This window comes from Quercus suber, unplaced genomic scaffold, assembly GCF_002906115.3.
Source record: "Quercus suber isolate HL8 unplaced genomic scaffold, Cork oak 2.0 scaffold_189, whole genome shotgun sequence".
Classification (NCBI taxonomy): domain Eukaryota; kingdom Viridiplantae; phylum Streptophyta; class Magnoliopsida; order Fagales; family Fagaceae; genus Quercus; species Quercus suber.
This window is the reverse complement of record NW_027069647.1, coordinates 657,592-678,876: the sequence shown is the minus strand read 5'-3', so window position 1 is coordinate 678,876 and position 21,285 is coordinate 657,592. Positions and strand designations below refer to the sequence as shown.

The following is a 21,285-nucleotide window of genomic DNA, read 5'->3' as shown; positions in this document are numbered from 1 at the left end:
GTGAGTTTATGAATTAGATAATAAATTACAATCAAAATGAAATTCAACTTATATAACAAGAATAGAGAAAATATATAATCTAACAATGTATTTGATAAAATATTTATTGAGCTAGGATATACCAATATTACTTGTAGTAAACATTATGTGTAGTACAAGTAAAGTAACCCTAAAGTTAGTCTTGGGTTTACCATATATATATATATATATATATTTTCCAATGTGTTTATTGCAACACACAAGTTTTATCTAATAATGATGTGGCCACTTAACGATTTTAGTATTCTTCCAGTTTTCTCTAATTAATCTATTTACTCTCTATTCTAATAAGTTCTTTAATGTTCTGTTTATTTTGATGGAAAATCTTGTGTAAAGATAATTTTCTGTATTTTTCAGTATTTAGTAGTATTAGAAATTAAAAATGAGTTAAAGGAAAATTATTTTGGGCCAACAAAAAAAATATGACTTATTTTTAGAAATTTTTTTCCACTATTTAAGTTAAATAAGAGAAGTTAGGAGATTATTTTTCTACTCATTTAAAATTACTATTAAACATAAGAAAATGATATAGTTTTGTAGAAAATACTTTTTAAAAAATAACCTATTTTTTAGAAAATATTATTGTCAAAACAAACCGAGCGTAATTCATCTCTACATTCTCAATTCTAATAATTATTCTACTATGTTATCATAGTTATGTCTTACCTTTTGTACACAAATAGCTTTTTAAACTCTCAAATTTGTTTCTCCAAAAAAAAAAAAAAAAAAAAAAATCTCAAATTTAAAGTAGGAGATATGACTGTTTTGATGAAATCTCAACATAAATGTTAAATGAGTCGCTATGATCCTATCAGTACAAGATTGACCTTAATTACTGCAAGTGCATATGGATCTGTCTATGATGAAAAATTACTATATGCCCTCATTCAATTCCTTAAGTTCATCTTCAGTAACATTGACCAAAACCAAATAATGCCAACTAAATAGAAAGTGGAGAATTGTCATCAACAGCATCAACAACAACAAAAGAAAGAAAAAGAAATAGAAAAAGAAAGTTAAAGTAAAGATTTTTATCGGCGTGCTGGAACAAAATCCGCAGAACTTGTGATTGGTCACGAAATTTCGATACTAGAAGATTTCTAATAGCTTTCTACCGCTTATACATATATATATATATATATATCCTATATCAGATCTCTGCAGATATAGGGCGATTTCATGCATGGATTCTGCAAAGAGCATCCATCTTTTTTAGCGTTGACCTTTCAAGAATGGTTAGATGAGATGAATATTGTTTTATTACCGTCACCAAAAGAAGCCAGAGTTAGTATTGTAAAGTTAAAAGCATATCACTTTGCAAGAATGGCCAACTCCACCTGGCTAAGCTACTATCCATGGCTTCAACAAGTGGCAGACTGTTGTGACCAATGTCTTCCCAAATGGCAAATAAAGCATGCAAGCATGCCATGCCCATTACAGGGAACCCCATTAAACGTCCGTTACCGTTAGATATGAAAGGTCCATTGCCAAGCTCAGAAAGTAACTCATAATGGTTAGCTTTTAACTCAAGCTGAGTTCAATTCTTATCCTTATAAATAAATGCACTATTCCCTCACCTTCCTACAATTCAATGCTCTTTCTCTAACGCTCTCTGCCTCTGGATTTCTCTTCAAGTAATGGATCCGCTAGCTGTTTCACTTCTTTCCCAATTTCCTTTCTTCAGCTTTGCAATCAGCAACATTTATCTCTAGGCCTCAAATTGACAATAATCAGAGGTATTATGAAGAGACTAAAAGCTTCACAGATTTTTATCAGATTCCATCTAATTAGATTTCAATTTTCTTCTTAATCTTCCTTGCAATTTATATATCATCACAGCCCATCATTCTCATGCATTAAACTTGAATTACATATACAAATTAAATCCCTTTAGAATTCATAAAATATCATATAAATTAAAAACATCCTTATAATTTTTTTTTTCTTATAAACCCTACAAATCTTTTGCATGTACGCATGCAATTTGTGTGATTGACATCTTTCCCTTGTTACAATTTTGCCTTTGTTATAACAAACATGTTGAAAGGCATAAATCCCAGCATCTACGGATTCTCCGAACACCAATTTCCCAACCTCGTACCTCCGGAATACTACAACAACACCATCAACAACGATCACATCGACGAAGCTATCTTCGGCTCCGATGAGTTCCGAATGTACGCCTATAAGATAAAACGGTGTCCGAGAATGCGAAGCCACGACTGGACCGAGTGCCCCTATGCTCACCGCGGCGAAAAGGCTCAGCGCCGCGATCCACGTAAGTTTAGCTACTCCGCCGTTGCGTGCTCGGCCTTTCGAACCGGAAAGTGCCACAAGGGTGACACCTGTGAGTTCGCGCATGGAGTCTTCGAGTATTGGCTTCACCCAGCTAGGTATCGCACTCGTGCATGCAATGCTGGGCGTTATTGCCAACGTAAGGTATGTTTTTTTGCGCACACGCCTGAGCAGTTACGGTCTGAGACTAATTACAAGTGCCATTACACGTACCGACCAAGAATGATCAGCGGCGGAGATGGGGTTCGCGATGGATCAAGCGGTCAGGAGGATGCCACCACGCCGCATTTGCCTTTGCCTTTGCCGGTGCCGGTTCAGTTGGAGAAGAAACATGTTGTTGAGAATTTTTGTTGTGATGGGGTTTCGGAGTTTTTGAAGAGTTTGAGGGGTTTGAAGATAAGGGATGTTGAGGATAATTGTGAATCATCGGAGTCAGATTTGCCTCAGATCGATTGGATTTCAGAGTTGGTGCAGTAAATATATATATATATATACATATAAATATATGCAGGTGTGAGAGATCTGATGAGAGTAGATTTCACTATTTCAGAGAGATGTTTAAATGGAGAGTAAATATATGTATGTGTGGTAAATTAATTTCTTACGTTTTGGTTGAAGATTGTTTGATATGTGAGTGTCCGCAAGGACTTCTTTTAATTTCCCAATAATTTGTACATTTGATTTTGATATTATTTATAATTAAGTATCTATGTTTTCATTTGGTTGTATTGTTTTAAAGTTTTAATTGTTCTTCCTTATTATGTGTTACCAGGAATGCATAATGGAAGATTACAGTTCTGTTGTAATAAATCTGGGTGAAAATCAATCTAAACTCCTCTTTATATATTTGGATCCAAATTAATGAAACTGCTGTATATTGTATTCTCTCCCATTGATGTTAATTAATTTTAGGTAAACTTACGAGCTTCAACCTCTAAATTTAGCATGTCATCAATTTTCATCTTATAATTTAAAGTTTAATTTGGCAATCAAATGTTAAGAGCGTGTAAGTTAATTAGTTGACATCTTTTGATATTTTCAATGAAAATATCATATATATATATATATATATATTTAAATTCCCTTATCCCCAACTATTGGCGTATTAAAAAAAAAAAATTTGAAAAAGAAAAATTGTGGAATGACGACCGTCTAATGCTAAAGTTATGGATCTATACTTCATTTGTGAGGCATGAGAAGGACAAAGTACATAACATATTGTATAATTATCCTCATTTTTGAGACATTACATATTGAAGTAGGCCAATGATCATTGGCTTAAAATTTTGATACATATTTCCAAATTACTAACTTTAAAGCGTGACAACAACTTAAAACTTTATATAATCTTACCAAGAAGTCTATTGATACTGAATACTTTACCAACATTTTTCACACCTTCCTTTGTATTTTTGTGTTACGGTGGGCCAGTCATGTGAAGTGGCAATGCTATGTGAAAGAAAGCGTGACAATTCAATGAAGAAATTGGTGCCCCTAATCATATAGAAACCTTGAAAAAGGATTTTTAGCCAGTTGCTCTTTGGTTTTATTGTAACTTCTACTCTTGTGGTTGATATATATCTGGGCTTCAAATTAACTTTGACATCTTAATTATTCACTTAGCAAAAAAAATTAAACTAAACTGGAAATTCAAAGTATTTTTCAATTGAGAAATTTATCATTAGAATTTCTCTTTCTCGACTATCAACTACGTACTTATATTATTTTAAAAAATCTTCTTAGGTTGTTAAGTATTAATTTTAATAACTTAAATAGAGAGTTTAAAATTTTGATAATATCATTTCCCAAACTTTCTCTCTATTATTTTACCACTTCCATTCGGACCATTCCTCTCTCTCTCTCTCTCTCTCTCTCTCTCAAAAATAACTATAGATATTTTTTACACTCCATCAACGTCTACTCTGAATTAATCTCCAAAACATTTTATATTGTTTATATGTGCAAAAAATCATTAATATTTATATAGGCATGGTGACAACATAGATTATAGTGGTGGCAGCGATGTTAAAGGAGTGATGGCGAGGACAAAAATAAAGATGGTATGATGTTGGTGGTAGTGACAGTAAAGGTGTTGCATTAATGGTGGAAGCAACTATATATGGTGGTACAGTAGTGGTGAAACTGGTTTGGTGTTAGCCAAGACAGTGGTAGCAATAACAATGGTGGTGTGATAGCTAGAGAGGGCGAGGGCATAATGGACTGGTGGAAAACATTTTCATTATCTGAAAAGCGAAACCTTTTTTTCATCATTGTCCAAGAAAAATAAAATTCTCATTAATTTTGTATTCATTATACTAAAATACCAAATAATTATACCAAGTAAGTGGTAGCAATAACCACTTAATTATAATGTTCACCTTTTTTTTAAAGTTAATTTATTCATGCTCAAACACTACACTTAATAAATAAATCACTTTTAGACTTTATAAATTTAAAAATTATTCATGACAACCCAATAAGTTAATGAATTTTGAAGTCTTAATTAACTCATTAATGTGCATGATACAATGATATAACATTAAGCACACGTTATCAAATTCTAACGTTCATTGCATTTAGACATCGAGAGTTCTTTTTTTTTTTTTTTGGAACGGATCTGATGTTGGTTTGATGGAAGAAAAAGACAAAATTTCTCAGTGAGCCAAGACTGGATTTGGTTCTGATAACATATAAAAATTGTTGAGTGAATGATTAAAAAACAAAAAGCAGAAGCAAGATTTTAACATGATACGATGGTTTACATCCACAAAGGAAAGTCCTAATTAAACAGTTATATATTTGATAAATCTTTTAGACATTGACAGTTTAAGAAATTAGATGGTGTCTGGTTTGGGGAATTTATATGATATTCCAATATCCAGATGTAGTTATGCTCATGTTTGGGTTGAATAGAAATCTAATACAATTTTTGGGAATATTAGATTATCATTCTTAAGAATCTAATAGTAATTATTGAATTTTTTAAAATATTCTTAAATTTATACAAAATTTCAAGTGTGTTTTACATAATTTTTTCATTTAAATTTTTTTAAAAAAATAATGAGAAAAATAATACAATATATAACAAAACAAGAAGAAGACACCAAAAGAAATACATAGTGGCGGAGCTAGAAAAGTTTTTCAAGGGGACCAAGCTATATATATATATATATATATATTAAATCCTAAGAATAACACACACACATAATATATTTATATTTCTTATACATGAAGAATATATGTTTGTAATATTGATTTAACATATGATATCTTCTTATGTAAACAAAAATATTTACATCAAGTAAGTTTTTACATCTTTGCAAAAGAAAAAGAGAAAAAGAAAGAGTCTTGACATTATTGAGGTAATTACACTCCCTTCCATTGAGATTTTGAGAAATGACACTACCTCAAACTTGAAGAGAAAAAAATATTTTTCCCTCTTCACATTCATTTAATTTTAAGGGAGAAGAGTATTTTTTTCCCTTCAAGTTTGGAATAGAATGTCATTCCTCCAAATTTCAAGGTAAAGGAAGTTACATATGGTATACATTAAACACACTTTGATTTAATGAGTATGTATGATATAAGAGTAATTAGAGGGAAGAAAAATATTAGTCAACTGTATAAATGAATTACATGTTTTTAGTAAAAATCTAGGGGGCCATTATTTAAATATATATATCTAATTTTATTTTATACCAAAAATACAAAAAGAAAATGGAGGATTTTTGAAAAGTTAAAGGGAACCACCTCCCTCCCTCCCTTTGCCCTTGATAATAGGCACATGCATTTATACATTCCCAATCAATTAATTTGGCAATGGCATTTAAAGTTAAAACATGCGACTTAGAGTATAATGTTTTACACATTTGCTTAGATACAACATAAATCTCACTTTGATAGTATAATGTAAACTAAGAATTTTCCTAAATAAATTGCTTAAGTAAAATTATGGTAATAATAGTACACATTAAGAAAAAGGAATAATTACAAATGAAGTAGTAATAATTATGGGAATACCAGAACAACTAAGAAGAACACCATCAAGGGTGATGGTGTAGTGGTTATTGAGTATACTCACAAGTGATTTAAGGGGTAGAAGTCTCAAGTTCGAATTCTTTAATAAAAAACACTTAAGAAAATGAAACCGATCACCCATGGCCCCTAATGCCCACTAGCTTAGTACCCTCGTGGGGTTTGGATAAAAATTATAGCTCACTGATTTCAAAATAATAGACCCTCAAATGCCCATTAGAGCTCTCATGGGTTTGGATAACAATTATAGCTCACCGGTTTCTAATGAATAGGATACTATAATGGTAACACCCATGTAATAATAAGCCACTTTAGTCACCTCTCTTTACTCTTTTATTTATTAAAAAACAAAATAAAAAACTCCAATATACATTAGAGTTATTTTATGTCTATAACGTTTATTACAAAATTTTTTACATCTATCTTATGTGGTAGATTGTGATTAGTTATGTGTCACTTTCACATAGATCAATAACTTTTTTTTCACCATTCAATGTGTGCCACATCAAAGTTATGACAAAATTATGGTATAAAAAGTTGTGATACTATAGTTTTCCCTGTACAGTAAACACAATTAAGCAATTTGATTTTCGTTGATGGATATATATTGGTATCTATGCTGACATGGAAGGTAAGCACTTGGAACCATATGTGGGACCCAGGGGTTCAAATATAGCAAGCCAGCAAGGCAGCCTCCATTACCAACACCCACGTAAGAGTATATCTCTTGTTCTCACAAACAACCATGGTGCCTTCCTTGAGTTCCTTCATGTGCGCAACGTGCCTCTCTCTCTGTGACAGACCAAAATACTACTACTAGTACTACATTACTACCACCCAATTCACACAGTAATCCCTCCCAACCCTCTGTCTTTCTCTGCCTCTAGATGGTTTTTCTTATCTTCCTATCTTCTACCTCCAACAATGTCCTCCTCCTCAAGGTAATTACCAAAATCTTATCTTTCTCTCTCTCTCTACACATGCAGTGTTTATAAGATGTAGACTAATGAGGTTTTTGAATTTCCCACATTCTTTGTTTTTTGCATATACAGGTGGGTAGAGCAATCATCAAGAAATTCACACAAAAACAATAACATTAACGCCACCAACAACAATAATAGTAGTATTAGCGATGAAGACAACCCTATTGCCAACTTCAAAGAATGCCATATCTGCAACCAAGTTGGGGTCCCAGTTTTTCACTCCATTCGCTGTGACCCAACAAACAAACCTCACTGGGAATCCTCAGCTGGTTCTTCCTTAGTCTCTCTCAAAAGCAGCCGATCCTACAGCGACTCACCATGTTTCGGCACCGATTCAATCGCTCGGACCTGTTGGTGGGGTCCAATCTTGTGTCGTGTCCTGGACCCACGTAGCAAGAACATCAAGAGGTGGAACCGTGGTGTCTTGCTGGCACGTGGCTTGGCCTTGGCCGTTGATCCTCTCTTCTTCAACGTGATGTACATGAGTACTGTACAGAATGGGCCCCCTTGTTTCTACATGCACTTTGTGTTGGCTATCGTACTCACTGTGGTTCGCACCTGTGTGGACCTGGTTCATCTCTGCCACGTGTGGCTTCAGTTCAGGTTGGCGTACGTGTCTAGCGAATCCATGGTGGTTGGGTGTGGGAAACTCGTGTGGGACGCACGTGCGATTGCCTCTCACAACCGGCGATCTTTTAAAGGCATCTGGTTGGATTCTTTTGTTATTCTCCCGGTTCCCCAGGTTATAATTAATTTCTATCTCATATTCCTATTTATCTTTTCAACCAAAAAAATAAATAAAGATTCCCATTTATCTCTTTTTGTTTCGTTAAACTTTATATATAATAATTAAAAAAAATTAATTTTTTGGAAGGAATTTTTTCTTTTAAATTTAAGATGGGTAATTAATTAAATATTGTTTCACACTCTCTAACATAAATTGTTCGCATAATATCCACAAGTAGTTTTTCATAAAAGTCCTTCAAGCAAGACATATTGGGTTATGCGGATCACTCACTTGACACTCCCATTTTGAAAGCATTTCGAAAGCGTATTTAAAAAAATGTTGACATGATATGAAAATGTGTAGGGTTGTAGAAAAATACAAATTTTCTATCCAAATTTTTGTTTTCCAGTTCATCCTTCACTAATTATAATATGCCATGTGTTTATTTATTTATTTTTTTCATTCTAAGCTTTTGTAATTTATAAGGAAAGTCAAGAAGACATGGCAAGCTCCGTCCTACCTTTTTTTTCCATTGCATGTTTTGCAAATATAACTTACCATGTATTTTTATTACTTTCCTTATAAAATAACAAAAATTTGTGCAAGAATGAAAAAAAATACAAATTATCTGTTTTGTTTTGTCATATATTCTTTTACCTTTTCTTATAGAATAAGAAAAATTTAAAATTAAAATAAAATTCAAACAGTTGACATATTATAATTACTAGAGTATAAAGTGGAATACAAAAAACAAGACATATGATTTGTATTAAAAGAGAAGTCCGAAGCTATACTAAATTGATATTCAAATGAATAAAATCCCTATGCTTCCTATCACTAAAATAATAAAAAATAAAAAAATGAAAAGGAACAGAAGAATGGTCAGGAAATAATTGTTGGGTGCACGTGGACACCAATGTCCAGCCCACATCAAGGTAGTGCTCATTTAATGAGTTTATGTTTGTGTGACTTTCAAGCCACGTGAAGTTGGAATCTCCTAATTCAATTAGAATGATGAAATAGTTGTGCTCTTCAAGAATTATAATTAAAGTTGAGTTAGGAATCCGAATATATATTCCTAGGAAAAGATGTGAGGCAGCAGACTTATTATATAAAGTAAGGAGTGGGTGCCGCATAGAAGTGTGCTAAAAAAAAAGAACACAAACAAGAAGAAAAAGGGTGTGTCGCATGGTGAAGAAAGAAGAGAAAAGGAGAGAGGAGCGAAAAGGAGAGAGGATCAAAAAGGATTGCTGCACAAAAAAAAAAAAAGAGCAGCCAAGAGGGAGCCGCTTAAAGAAAGAAGTTAGCCAAGAAAAGAGTTGTGCGTGGAGAAGAAAATAAAAAGGAGACAGCAAAGTGTTGCTACCTTTGAAAAAGATAGTTAGTGTGTGTGTAAGAGCTAAGAAAAATAAGAGAGATTTTTTCTTTAACCGTAAGACATACACAAGAATTATTGTAATTGATTTGATAAATAGTGAATTGATTCGGAGTTTGTCCTGTGGTTTTTTTCTTCAAAAAGAAAAGTTTTTCCACGTAAATATTTATATTCTTGTGTGCGATTGCTATTTCGAATTGATAGTTTTTGTGATAATATTATTTGGGAACCAACAAGTGATATCAGAGCTAATATTAAAGTGGAAGCAATGGTTGGAGAAGAAGGCAAGGATTTAGGAATTGAGAAGTTTGATGGAACAGACTTCTGGTATTAGAGGATGTAGATTGAAGATTATCTCTATAGGAAGAAATTACATTTGCCTCTTTTGGGGATAAAACGTAAAACTATAAAGGATGAAGACTGGAACCTTCTTGATAGATAGGTATTGGGAGTTATTCAATTAACTCTGTCAAGATCAGTTCGCACAATGTTATGAAAGAAAATACCACAGTAGATTTGATGAAGACTTTGTCTAGCATGTATGAAAAGTCGTCGGTTAACAGCAAGATGTATCTGATGAAGAAGTTATTTAATCTGAAGAAGACAGAAGGCACTCTTGTAGCGCAACATCTGAATGGGTTCAATACAATCACAAATCAATTATCCACAGTGAAAATTGAATTTGATGATAAGATTCGTGCATTGATTCTTTTTGTTTCTTTACCAAATAGTTGGGAAACTATGAGAATGGCAGTGATTAATTCTACAGGGAAAAAAAAAAACTCAAATATGATAATATTCGAAATTTGATTTTAAGTGAAGAGGTTCGTAGGAGAGATACGAATATAGACAATGCACAAGATCAAGGTTTTGACACGGAGAACAAGAGCAGAGATAGAAGAAAACTAGAGAATGCTTTCATTGTGGGAAAAAGGGTCACTTAAGAAGAGATTGTTGGCATTGGAATAAGGAGCAAAATAAAGGAAAATATGAAAAGAATGATAGTGAGAAAAATTCCATGACTACTATGATTGCTGAGGATGTTGTGATCCTTTCCATTGAAGAGCAAAAGTGTGAGCATGTGGCTAATAATGTGTTGAGTGGGTTGCTGATTCTGCAACCCCCCACCATATTATCCCTATGAAGGGGTTGTTTACCACATACAAAGCAGGAGACTTTGGTATAATGAAGATGGATAATTCTAGTTACTCAAAAAACATGGGAGTTAGTGATGTGTGCATTGAAACCAATGTTGGTAGCACTGTGGTGTTGAAAGATGCACGACATGTTCTAGATTTAAGGATGAATGTGTTTTTTACATTGACTATGGATCGAGCTGGTTATTGTAATTACCTTGGTAATGGAAGATGGAAACTTACTAAGGGGCCATTGGTTGTTGCAACAGGACATGCATGTTGCGGTATGTACAGGACTCATTTGAAGATCTGTACGAAGAAGTTCAATGAGATTAAAGATTTTGAGAAGACTCCAAAGATGAGTGTTGGGATTAATGGTGTTGAAACTAAGAGGGTGAAATTCTCATTGCCTAATAGTGCTTCAAAAGAGGAAGTGGTAGGTGATGAAGAATATGAAGATGTTAAGGCTACATGGGATGATGATGAAGTGAAAGATCCTAGAGGTCTTGAGAGGGGGAGCAATATCCTCCACTAGAGATTGTTGAACCTCATGAGAAGAGGACTACTGGAGAACATTAAATTGTTAGCTTCAAGAATAATTAGACTTCTGATGAGGGGGAGCTAAGGGATTGGATTAAAGAAATCCAAGATGAGATTAATTCTTTGAGAATGAAAGGTATTGACATTGATGAGGTGTTCTCAGTGTTGGTGAAAATAATGAAGAAGGCCAAGTTTGGAGTCAGCTTAACTGACATGGAATTGAATTGAAGAGATAGAATGAAGATCTCCTCCCATTGATGGGCTAGAGGGGGAGATTCTTGGGTGCACATGGACACCAATGTCCAGCCCACACCGAAGTAGTGCCCATTTAATGAGCTTATGTTTGTGTGACTTTCAAGTCACGTGAAGTTGAACTCTCCTAGTTCAATTAGAATTATGAAATAGTAGTGCTCTTCAAGAATTATAATTAAAGTTGAGTTAGGAATCCAAATATTCCTAGGAAAAGATGCGAGGCAACAGACTTATTATATAAAGTAAGGAGTGGGTGCTGCAAAGAATTGTGCTAAAAAAGAAGAACACAAACAAGAAAAAAAAGGGTGTGTCGCATAGTGAAGAAAGAAGAGAAAAGGTGAGAGGATCAATAAGGATTTCTGCACAAGAAAAAAGATAGCAGCCAAGAGGAAGCCACTTAAAGAAAGAAGACAGCCAAGAAAGAGAGTTGTGCGTGGAGAAGAAAATTAAAGGAGAGAGAAAAGTGTTGCTGCCTTTGAGAAAGATAATTAGTCTATGTGTGAGAGTAAAGAAAAATAATAGAGATTTTTTCTTTAGCCATGAGACATACACAAGAATTATTGTAATTGATTTGATAAATAGTGAATTGATTCAGAGTTTGTTTCGTAGTTTTTCCCTTCAAAGAAAAAGGTTTTTCCACATAAATATTTGTATTCTTGTATGTGATTGCTATTTTGAATTGATAGTTTTTGTAATAATATTATTCGAGACCCAACAATACTTAGTTATACACTCAACTTTCGGAGTATTTTCTGTCATCTGTGAAGTAGCCATTAACTTTGCAAGAATTTCCTTGTGAAAAAGCATTGCACCACGCCATGCCATATTCTCTTTTTCAAGAAAATTTGTCAGTGATAAAAATAGGCTGCTTGAAAAACTTGAAGCCTACATGGAAGTTAGGAATAGAGTAATGCTAAAAATATTATAAATGTTATTATATAAATTTTATAGACTGACGTGTCAAATAATTAAAAAAATAATTTACATATTTATTTATTATATTATTTAAGTGATAGTAAGTTTTGTGTAATAAAATTATTAATAGTTTTAGCATTTTCCAAAAGAATGAATATCGTATTGAACCAATGGTATTAATAAGGTTTTTTTTTTTTTTGGGGCCCTTTAATCAGCAATGCTACTTACACCAAATTTTCCTCGTGAAACACCCTGAAAGGATAAGAATCATAGAGACAATCACCTCTGAAAGGATAAGGATCATAGAGACAGTCACCTCTTCATTAATGATGGGGTTCTTTTCCTAATCTCTTCTACATTGAATGTCCATAGGGAGACGTGACAAGTATCCAAAATCTGGCTAGAAGCAAGCCAGCTGAGGAGATAAGGAAAAAGAAATGCCTATAAAAGAGGAGGAGGCTGCAACAAAGTGGGGGTTGAGAAATATTAAGACAAAATCTGGGGAAGAACTAGAGAGAGAGCCATACTGTATTTTTCTTTTCTCACTTACTCCCTATACCTTGGGAAAACGGTCTGTGCATCCTAGAACATCTCATCTTAACCCTTACTTTCTTATCAGTTGTTTGAGCCTCCCACTGTGGGATTTTTACCTTATGTATATGATAAATAAAGTGTGTAAGTTAGTTATCTAGACATTTTTATTATACAACGTGTGTGTTTGGGTTTCTTTTCCTCACAATTGGCACCGTCTGTGAAAAATTCCACCTAGTAGTAAGCTTAGAAGTTGGGTTAAGAGGAGGATGGCAAATCAATCAAGAAGTGGGTTTGCCCAGTTCTCTCGTCTATGCAACTTAAAGGAATTTGTTCACGAGGATAGGTGTCTATGGTTTGAAGTACATAGAGAAAATCAGGAGTAATCCTCGAGAGGCCATAACAGGGAATTCACATCCCCCCCCCCNGGTGGGGGGGGGGGGGGGGGGGGGAATGCAACAATGGTATTAATGAGCTAATTTATACAGAATAGCACTTATTTTCATTATTTAACTCATATTTCTTCTTTGGCAGGTGGTAATATGGTTTGTTGTACCAAAATTGCTCAAAGAAAATGGGATTAATCTGATAATGACCATACTTCTAGTAACCTACTTTGTTCAATTCTTCGCCAAACTCTACCATAGCATTTACTTGTTGAAAAAATTGCAAAAGGTCACTGGTTATATCTTTGGCAGTGTTTGGTGGCGTTTCAACCTTAATCTCCTTGCATACTTGATTGCTGCTCATGTAAGCCTACCTTTATCCCCCAATATTGTAACTTAAAATTTATGCATTATTAATTATTTGACTCCAAATTTTTATAGTAATAAAGATAGGTTCGGTTAATGGGTGCATTTAGAAAATTTGTTAATAAATTTTTTTAGGAAAGTAAAACTGAATTTTTTATCTACAGGTAGTCGGTGGATGCTGGTTCGCCCTTTCTACACAACGTTTAGTGTCATGCCTCCATCAACAGTGTGACATGAGTACCAAGTGTAATCTGTCTTTAGTTTGCTCAGAGGCAAGATGTAATAACCAGCATATTCAGTTAGCATCTGGAAAAAACTTAATGGGAAATCAATGTGGTGCTAACTTAACAGCAATAAGGTCATTTTGCTTGGATGAAGACGGGCCATATAATTATGGTATCTATTTGCAGGCACTTCCAGTCTTATCAAGCAATTCCCTGGCTGTTAAGATCCTTTATCCTATATTCTGGGGCCTTTTGTGCCTTAGGTAATCAGCTAAAGTACTAAAATTATAATATTCTTAGATGGAAAGCTAAAATCCTGAGTAATATGAAATCAATTCATGAATCTCTCTATTTAGACAATCACAAGCTTAACAATTAATTTAAACATTTGAGTTTGATTGACACCTTTTGTAAGTGAACGGATATTCATTTTTAACCAAATGGGGTACAAAAGGTTGGTGGGAATTTCACAATTAATGTGTGAAAATAATGCCAAAAGGAAATCTCAAATTAATGCTACTCCATGAATCTTTGAATTGTAGTTGTGTAATGATTAACAATCTTTACACCTAATTTTTTTTTTGGTAATTATATCTATTATTTTATATCATTGGTTATTTTACAGCTCTTTTGGTAATGTACTCGCGCCTACAAGTAATGTGTTGGAAGTGATTTTTAGTATATGCATCACGCTTGGGGGATTGGCGCTCTTCACTACTTTAGTTGCCAATATCCAGGTGACCCCATAAGTCTCACTATTCTCTTGTTTCTCATATGGTGGCTCCTAAATATTGTAAAAATGTTGAGCCTGTAGTATTGATCCTATTGGATATTAGAAATAGGCTAACGATAAGGAGTTCCCGATTTAATAAAGGTATTTTTGCACACGCTCATGGCAACTAAGAAAAATGTGCTACTCAAACATCGAGACATGGTGCGGTGGATGAAAAGAAGACAGCTGCCGCTTCATTTGAGACGGAGAGTTCACCGATTTGAACGTCAAAGATGGGCAGCCATGGAAGGGCAGGATGAGATGCAGTTGATCAAAGATTTGCCTGATGGCCTCCGTAGGGACATTAAACGTTATCTTTGCATAGATCTTGTCAAGAAGGTAACAAGAACCATCTGCCAAAACTTCACAAACATTGTGCATTATTAACTGAACATGTGAATGTTCGGATAAATTGCTTGTAAATTAGAATCAAAGGCTAATAAATTCAATGAGTATCTAGTAGAATTCATTCCACCACATGATTTTGTATTCAATATTAATTATTTTGAAATTATCTTATGTTAATTATTGTATATATTTTCTATTTCTTAGGTTCCTCCATTCCAAATGTTAGATGATCTTATTCTCGACAACATCTGTGATCTAGTCACGCCTCATATCTATGGCAAGGGTGAAAAGGTGAGAAACTGTGCAATTACACCATTACCATAGACTTCTTAGAAGTTTTTAAACTTTCTGATATTCCCATGAAGCAGATTATCAGAGAAGGAGACCCTGTGCAAAGGATGGTGTTTGTTGTTCATGGTCGTGTAAGACGTAGCCAAGCCCTTAACAGAGGTTTCATTGGCACTAGTATGCTTCAACCTGGTAGCTTTTTCGGTGATGAGCTCCTAGCATGGTGCCTCCGCCGCCCATTTATAGATCGCCTTCCATCCTCATCCGCAACATTTGTTTGTGTAGAATCCATAGAAGCATATTGTCTTGATGCAGATCAACTCCGATATATTACTGATCATTTCCGATACCAATTTGCCGGTGATAGACTTATGCGGACAATGAGATATTACTCATCCAATTGGCGATCATGGGCAGCAGTGACTATACAAATTGCTTGGCGTCGCAACAGGACGAGAACTAAGGGTACTGTGAGTCGTCTGATGCACAATATAGGCACTGAGAGCCTGCTCAGACATTATGCTGTATACTTCATGTCACTCAAGCCTCAAGATCACCTTGAATAAGGCATATGTGAGCAACTTACTTTTGGTTGTTCTTACCAATTATTTGACAAACTCATTTTCTCTCAAATTTTTGGAATCACAATGATTGTACAGTAATAAGTGATCTGGAATGTATAGACTTTCTTTCTCCAAATAATTAGAAATTTGTGTCCCTAAAAAAGGGAAAGAAATTTCTATCAACTTAAATTAATTATATGGAGTTACAAAAAGGAGTTTGGATCCTTTTGTTATATGGGTGGCATACAATGGTGAAGTGGTAACTAATAATCTCATTGGTGCGCGGATGGGTATCCATCTTATATTTACTGGCAAACAATAGAGATGACAATGAGGTAACACAGATTTGTAACCAAAGTCCATTGTATCATCTTCGCGCGTTTGCGCCACAAAAATTCCTACAAACTAGACAATCAATAATGTTGAATTATTGGAATATGTGAGATAGGAGAGAGATGATTGATTTTGATTGGCCTAAGGTTCTCTTATGGGTTAAGGTTGGCCGAGGGTTCTCTTATGGTTATGGGCACTTAACCCATGATTCATGAAACAACGATTAGAAAGTACTTCTGGTGTACATGTCCTTATATGCACAACCATTATTCTTTTTCTTCTTTTCCAGGTATTTTGGGAAGGGAGATTTGAATCTCAGTCTCTTTTGGATGTATCAAAATGTGCCAATCATTTGAATTATTAAGCTCTTGGCAATCACAAGGTCGGCTGAAGCTATAGGCCATTTAGGCCACCGCCTAAGACCCCTACTTATAAGAGGGCCTCCAAATAGTAATAATATATTATATAATATTACTTTTTCATCTTAGAAAAAAAATTACAAATGGCCATCAGTCCATCACCAAATCCCATTAGGCCATGAAGACCCATTTCTCACAAAAAAATAAAAGAAAAGAAAATAAAAGAAAAAAGAAAAATAGAAGAAGATTTCAAACAGGCATCACCAAATCCCATCAGGCCATGAAGGCCCATTTCTCACAAAGGCCCGTTTCTCACAGAGAAAAATGCTGAAGTAACAATGTGACATGAAGGCTAATCCCATCAGACCATCACCAAATTTTTAGCTTACAGAAGAAAAGATTACAAATGGCAGAAATGTTTAGCTTGCAGAAGAAAAGATTACAAAAAGGCAGAAAGAAGAGAAAAATAAGAAAAAGAAGAAAAAAAAAAAAAACACTCACTCTCTAACTCTCTCTATCTTGATTTAAAAAAAAAAAAAAAAAAAAAAAAAACACTCATTAGTTGGCTTACTCATCAATTGTTGTTGGCAAGAGACTTGGTGTGTTCACTGAAGGTTCGATTTTTTGTTTTCTTTTCCTTTGTTTCTTTCGTCTTCTTCATGTTTGCTACTGGGTATCTCGGTTTTCTTTTCATAGGTGTCTGGTTTTTTTTTTTTTTTTTCCTTTTTCTTTTTCTTTTTGGCTGAACTTTAGTTTGGTTGTTGTATTCTTAAATTTTTTTGTTTGTTCTCTTAAATTTAGATTTCTTTAGATTCCTTTAGATTTCTCTAGAAGCCTTTTGAATGGCCCGAATAGTCAATAGACCCACTTAAAGAGAAAAGAGTTAAAGTATTGATTCTAAGAAGTTCTAGTCTTACACGTTTTGTTTTGTTTTGTTTTTTTTTTTTTAGAAATCAGATTAGTGGTATGGAAGTTAAGGTATTGATCTAGTGATCTAGTCCTACACGTTCTCTCTCTCTCTTTTTTTTTTTTTTTTTTTTTTTAAGAAATCAGATTTAGAGGGATAGTGGTCTGGTCTTAGTCTTAGTGGATCAAGTTGAGTCCTTCACATTTTGCTAGTGGGTTGGTCTTAGTGTTAATGGATCCAATCAAGTTGAGTCCTACACATTATGCTAAAAAAGAAAAAGGTTTACTGCTACACAAAAAAAGAGTATTAATAACAAAATTATAAATTTAGAATAATTTACTTTGTATTAATATTAATTTTAATTTTTTTTGTGCAGGTTTAAAGTGTAAAGTGATCATATTAAGTAAAGCTACAATTGTGCTTTTGATAAAACAGGTTCTATTGTTTTACACATTAAATTTATATTATTCTAGTTAAATTATAATTTATATTATTCATAAATATTTTTTTAATTACAAATGTCTACTAGAAAATATCTATCTGGATATGAAAAACTAAAAAAAAAAAAAAAAAGAACTAATTGAATCTCAAAAAGGAGCTATGGACAAATTTATTACTTGTAAAAAACAAAATCTTGCAGAAAATTTGAGTGAAGGTTTCACAAATGAACAAGAAATTCATCAAAAAGAGTTAGAAGATAATAAAAATATACAACAAAATGATAATTATAATGAAGGTGGTCATGATAATGTTCAAACATGTAATATCACCATTCTTGATAATGAAGCTCAAAATAATTTAGAGGAGAGTGAAAATATTAATGATCAACCTAATTATATTCCTAAAAATATTTTTGATCCAAGTCAATAGAAAACTATTGATATAAAATTAAGAGATTTGTTAGTAGAAAATGGTCCAATAAGAGTTGATGATCTAAACTTTCCTGTTACAGTTGCTTCCACAGAAAGAAGTTTTTCAAGATTAAAATTAATAAAATCCTATTTAAAATCAACTATGTCACAAGAGAGATTAAGTGAATTAGCTATATTATTAATTGAAAAAAAATGTTAACAGAACTTGAATGCAAAAATTTAATTAGTAATTTTTCCCCTCAAAAAGCAAGAAAAATAAATTTTAATTGAAAAAAATATATGAATTTATAATTAAATATAATAAAAGGCCACGTTTAAAGCTTTTGCCTAGGGCCCCAAATTTGTTGAGCCGGCCCTGGGCAATCATTATTATTTCATTCCTTAAACATTTAGTGAATGTTAGAAATTGGGAATAAGTGAACTAACTAGTAACCTTACCCCCCCCCCCACCACACACACACACACACACAGAGGGAAAGGCTAGCTACTAACTCTACGAGATTGTCCTAATCTAGCAAGGATAGAGAAATGGATAGGCTGAGGGAGCAAGTATTGGCCTTGTAGTGAGAGGCTAGGAGGAATTAAGACTGCCTTCGAAGAAGGGATGAAGAACGCCGAGTTCGTAGTCTTGCACCGAGTCATTCTAGGAGAGAGGAGAGTAGTGCGAGGGAATGCCAAAGAAATAGTGATAGGAGGTAAACCCTACCTCACCGGGAGAGAATGGTTTCTCTACCCTGGAGATATAGGAGAGAGGATTCCCCACCACATAGGGAGAGGATCAGGATACCTCCCCTTCAGCATCCGACCTTCGGCGGTTTTGAAGATCCTCCCGCCTCGAGGAATGACGCTATAATCAGGGCATTGTAGTAGATATCATGTTCTCCATTCTCAGGGGAGATAGAAAGCACAAATTTGCCACGGAGGTTCACTAGGCCTACCTTCACCATTTATGATGGTAAGACTGATCCTATGGAACACATCAATCATTACAATCAAAGTATGACGGTTGGGAGAAAAGAGAGGTTAGGATGGACCATCTTCCTCGGCCAAGAAGAGACTTCTTCCCCCAAGTACAAAAGACGTGATCTGAGATGGTGAGTTCACTATATAAGGAGCCGGTCTACTGAATCATGAAAAAGATAAAGAACAAGTCTTACTTTTGGTAGCCAAATAAGATGAATGGTGATGTCTCACGGAAATACCAAAGCCTTTTATGCTTTTATCATCAAGATAGGGGTCATATGACTGAGGATTATTGAACTTTAAAGGATCACCTGGGTTAGCTTGAGAAGGTGGGACATCTTAAGGAGTTTATAACTCGGGATAGTCCTCGACCTCAAGAAGGGAAGGGGGCAAGTTTGCCGCGAGCCTCAGCTCCCTCTCTAGGGCTTATAGAGGTAATCCACGCTGCTAACTCCAAGGCTAAACTAGGGCAAGCCACTTCCCGAGTTTTGACTATGGCCTTGGTTTTGAATTCAAAGAAGGGTCCTTCCCCCTCTAAAAGGGCACGATGGGAGGAAGAATGTTTAGTTTTTTCAGGAAAGGACAAGGAGGACATTATTCAGCCCTATGATGATGCATTGGTGGTTACTTTACAGATTGCAAGTTTTCATGTGAGAAGAGTAATAGTAGACCAAGGGAGTAGGGCTGAAGTTATGTATCAAGATCTATATGAAGGGTTAGGCTTAACCCCCAAGGACTTAAACCAGTATGACACTTGGTTGCCTTCAATGGCACTATGGTCACACCTATTGGCCAAATAAGGTTAACCGTAGAGATAGAAGGAAGAAAGAAATTAGTGGATTTTATAGTGGTCCACTCCTATTCCCCTTACGCAACTATCATTGATCATCCGTGGATTCATTCTATAGGTACTGTGCCTTCTTCCCTACATTAGAAGGTGAAGTTTCCAACTGATCAGGGTATTTTTGAGCTCTAGAGAGACAAGAGTGTAGCCCGACAATGCCAAATAGCCACTATTGGGCGCAAACAGGTAGAAAAGCCTCAACCACCTAATCCATCATAGCAGCTACAGTCTCCCCCGGAAGATCCGTGTGAGTAGTTGGAGAAGGTGTACATAGACCTTGGAGATAGGTATTTTCAGGTGGGGAAGAGCCTCCCAATTGTAGAAAAAGTAAAGCTTCTACAAATTTTAGTGAATAATATGGATGTGTTTGCTTGGAACCTGTATGAAGCTCTCGGGGTAGACCCCAAATTTATATGTCATTGGCTTATCATGGATCCCAACCACCCACCAAGGAAGCAAAAACCTCGTAGGTCCTTAAATCTCCATGCTAGTGCAGTAAAAGAAGAGGTGGACAAACTAAAGGAGGCTGAGGCTTTTAAAGAAGTTTTTTACCCTGAGTGGCTAGCCAACACAGTGGTGGTAAAAAAGAAAAGTGGGAAATGGCGAATGGCGAATGTGTGTGGACTTCATGGATCTAAACAAAGCCTATCCAAAGGATCCCTTCCCAATACCCAAAATTGATCATCTTGTTGATGCTACCTTCGAACATCCGAGAATAAGTTTCCTTGAAGGTAACCTTCAGATAGCTCTAGATCTTGAATACCAAGAAAAAACCACTTTCATCACCCCCACAGGTAATTATCATTATAAGTTCATGTTGTTTGGATTGAAGAACGTGAGGTCAACGTATCATAGGATGCTTACTAAAATGTTCAAGGGACAACTAGGGAGGAATATGGAACCCTATATAGATGATATGGTGGTAAAAAGTAAAACTGTAGAAGAGCATATTTCAAATCTCTCAAAAAAATTTGAGACTCTCTGGAAGCATCTTCTGAAGTTGAATGCCTCTAAATGCACCTTCGGGGTAAACTCGAGGAAGTTCTGGGGATATCTGGTCACAAACCAGGGTATTGAAGTAAATTCAGACCACATCATAGCACTACAAAATCTAAAACCCCCAAAGAATCCTAAGGAGGCCCAGTGCCTTATGGGAATGACAATAGCCTTTAATCGTTTTATCTTTAAGTTCGCAGATAAGTGCAGACCCTTCTTCCAATTGTTGAAGAAGT

At 34.7% G+C, this 21,285-nt stretch overlaps 2 protein-coding genes across 2 annotated transcripts; both read left to right on the top strand.

The window, feature by feature from the left end:
* The first annotated feature begins 1,979 nt into the window (after window positions 1–1,979).
* Window positions 1,980–3,010, top strand: LOC112033871 (zinc finger CCCH domain-containing protein 54). The gene has a single exon (XM_024066640.2). It carries the CDS (start codon window positions 2,077–2,079, stop codon window positions 2,809–2,811), a length of 735 nt encoding a protein of 244 aa, XP_023922408.1. The 5' UTR covers window positions 1,980–2,076; the 3' UTR covers window positions 2,812–3,010.
* Window positions 3,011–7,092: 4,082 nt separating this feature from the next.
* LOC112033862 (cyclic nucleotide-gated ion channel 2) lies at window positions 7,093–15,972 on the top strand. The gene is made up of 8 exons (XM_024066633.2): window positions 7,093–7,310; window positions 7,422–8,094; window positions 13,363–13,578; window positions 13,745–14,067; window positions 14,430–14,541; window positions 14,679–14,915; window positions 15,129–15,215; window positions 15,293–15,972. The coding sequence occupies exons 1-8, from the start codon at window positions 7,294–7,296 to the stop codon at window positions 15,776–15,778; spliced, it is 2,151 nt and encodes a 716-aa protein (XP_023922401.1). The 5' UTR covers window positions 7,093–7,293; the 3' UTR covers window positions 15,779–15,972.
* Window positions 15,973–21,285: the final 5,313 nt, after the last annotated feature.

What these genes read in the sequence shown, in the direction of transcription:
- LOC112033871 (XM_024066640.2), top strand. Translation starts at nt 2,077, where the DNA reads ATGTTGAAAGGCATAAATCCCAGCATCTACGGATTCTCCGAACACCAA.
- LOC112033862 (XM_024066633.2), top strand. An exon ending in TGGGGCCTTTTGTGCCTTAG is followed by an intron (nt 14,068 to 14,429) that starts GTAATCAGCTAA and finishes GTTATTTTACAG; the next exon opens with CTCTTTTGGTAATGTACTCG. An exon ending in GCATAGATCTTGTCAAGAAG is followed by an intron (nt 14,916 to 15,128) that starts GTAACAAGAACC and finishes TCTATTTCTTAG; the next exon opens with GTTCCTCCATTCCAAATGTT.